Below are 2,643 nucleotides of genomic sequence, written 5' to 3' on the forward strand. Positions count from 1 at the left end.
GGTCATCATACAAAATAAACCTTCAGTTCTCATAATAATACAGGATATCATAAGATACGGTGAGGTTTTACTTACAGGTCCTAAAATGCCAGTAGTGAATAGTTCCTTGATCACAATCTCTCCTACTGTAAAGTGGGTGTGCATATAATCTATCTCTTATGACACTATGATTAATTTAGTCAATAAATGTAAAATACTTCAAACACTGTCATGTATAAATTAAGAGGGGTTTCAATGACAATTGTTTTTCTAAGTATTTGAATAGATAGATCTAAAATAAGAGCTATAGTTTTGAAATTAATGTAATGTGAAACTCTGAATGATGAAGCAACCCAAAAATAAAGAATAAATGCTGTTACTGCTTTAATTTTAAATAGTTACAGGTATAGTGCTTTTTCAGAATAAAGAATATTTAAAATGTGTTGAAATTTCTGGCTCAAAATTATTTTTATGAATTTACAGTTTTCATTCTGACACTTTGAATCATAGCTCAATGGCTACTTTCTCTCTTGAGAGAGGAAGAGCCATAAACAAAACACACTTTTTAGATGTAAATCTACATTTTTTGGATGTAAAGGAAAGAAGAGAATGAATCTAGAAAGAAAGAAAATACAGTGTGTAGACTTCATTAAGTACATGAAATAGAAACAGGGTATTTCATGATAACTAATTGAAATGGTTCAAACAGTCACAGAGTACATGGAGCAGAAAAGATATATCAATTTGGCAAACCAAAAACAGAGAAAGCACTGGCATAATCTAAAGAACACTGATAAAGATACAAATCTGAAACTCAGTATATTCACACAAATTGAATAACATAACTGCTAAGTGTCTTCTGAAAGGAGAAAGATATAGTTGGTGGGGCTGAAGCAGCTCTAAAAAATCAGAAACGAATTTCTCCTATTCCTTACACCCTGAAGGCTGTGCCGCTTGCGTCAGCACATTCTTCAAGGCTAATTTCACATCTTTGTTTCTCAAGGTATAAATCAGAGGATTCAAAGAGGGGGTGACGACATTGTTAAAAACCTGGACAACAGAATCCAGCCAGGGACTGGAAGCAGGTCTGAGATAAACAAGAATCACAGGACCATAGACCAAGATGATGGATGTCAGGTGGGCACTGCAGGTTGAGAAGGCTCTGCGCCTGCCTTCTGAGGAACGGATTTTCAAGATGGAGATGACAATACGAGTGTAGGAAGTGAGAATGAGGAGAAAACATGTGAGTGCTACGATGCCAACATTGGTAAAACTCACAGTCTGTGCCAGAGATGTGTCTGCACATGCCAGGGACAACACTACAGGAATGTCACAGAAGAAACTGTCCACATCATTGAGGCCACAGTAGGGTAACTTAAAGATAAGAAAGGTGAGGATGCTCCCATGAACAAAGCCCCCCAGCCAAGTGCCAACTGTGAGGAAGGTACACACCCTGCGGTTCATGATGACTGTGTATCTCATTGGGTAACAAATAGCCACAAAACGGTCATAGGCCATAAGTGTATAGAGGAAGCATTCGGTGCCACCCAGAGTATGGTAAAAGAAGACTTGGGAGACACAGCCCTGGTATGAGATGGTGCAACTCTGCCCCACCAGGCAGTCCATCAACTTAGGAGAATTCACAGACGGGAAGAATATGTCAAACACTGCCAGATTCCCCAGGAAGAAATACATGGGGGTGTGGAGTTTGGGGGAAGCCAGGATGGTGAGGAAGATGAGCAGGTTTCCCAGCAAGGCAAAGACATAGAAAACCAGGAACAGGACAAAGAGCATGTTCTCTAATCCTTCACTGTTAGAAATTCCCAGCAGGATGAACTCTGTCACAGAGGTGTAGTTCCTCATGTTCATGACACAGGCAGCCCTGGAGAAGTAAAGCAATGTTGTCCATGAGTAATTAAGAGCAGCTTTCTGACTAAGGGACTTCTATCTAATGCAGTGGCTGAAATACAAATAAAACTGAATGGAAAAGGACCAGTGCTGAATCTGCCCTTGGCATCCAGCTAAGTGTTGTGACACATTTGGCCTCAGTATCCTCATATGTTAAGTTATATAAGGGAATAGCTCATCTTTATATTTTCAAACCCTTAAAAAATCAACACTTGTCACCAATTCTGTTTACTGATTTCCAATCTGGCCTAACAGCAAATAAACTGGAATAATTCAGATCATACCATCTTATCAATAAAAATTTTGATCCCATATTAACATCAGCCAACTCAATCTATAATTAGACTATCTAGTCAAATATATGTGCATAAAACCTTGAGTTAAAATGTAAATCCACACTTTTCTTCTTAAATTAGTTTGCATTTTTATTTATTTTACTTTAGCATCTTACATACATCATTTCCAGTTCTGATCTCCCCCTCTGACTCCTCCTGTGTTACCCCCACTATTTTGCAGTTGGGCTTTTAACTGTTTCATTCTTCATTTCCATACAAAATAAGAGCCTACAATTCACACTCCAACCTAATAGTGCACAGATACAAAGTGAACTGAATCAAAGGTATTACATGATGCAAGAAATCCCTATGTCATAATAGATATTCTCTCCCCTCGGGGTTTCTTTCTATAGGACATGGAATAATTCCTATTATGTTGCTTTATTGAAGGAAATATGTACTCCCTAAGCCTAAACAACAA

General features: G+C 38.1%; 1 protein-coding gene across 1 annotated transcript; it reads right to left on the reverse strand.

Moving 5' to 3' along the window:
- Positions 1–903: 903 nt before the first annotated feature.
- On the reverse strand, positions 904–1,872 carry LOC101841704 (putative olfactory receptor 10D3). The gene has a single exon (XM_005069385.4). The coding sequence runs from the start codon at positions 1,846–1,848 to the stop codon at positions 904–906; it is 945 nt and encodes a 314-aa protein (XP_005069442.2). The 5' UTR covers positions 1,849–1,872.
- Positions 1,873–2,643: the final 771 nt, after the last annotated feature.

The sequence above is a fragment of the Mesocricetus auratus genome, unplaced genomic scaffold, assembly GCF_017639785.1.
Source record: "Mesocricetus auratus isolate SY011 unplaced genomic scaffold, BCM_Maur_2.0 Super-Scaffold_100022, whole genome shotgun sequence".
NCBI classification, from domain to species: domain Eukaryota; kingdom Metazoa; phylum Chordata; class Mammalia; order Rodentia; family Cricetidae; genus Mesocricetus; species Mesocricetus auratus.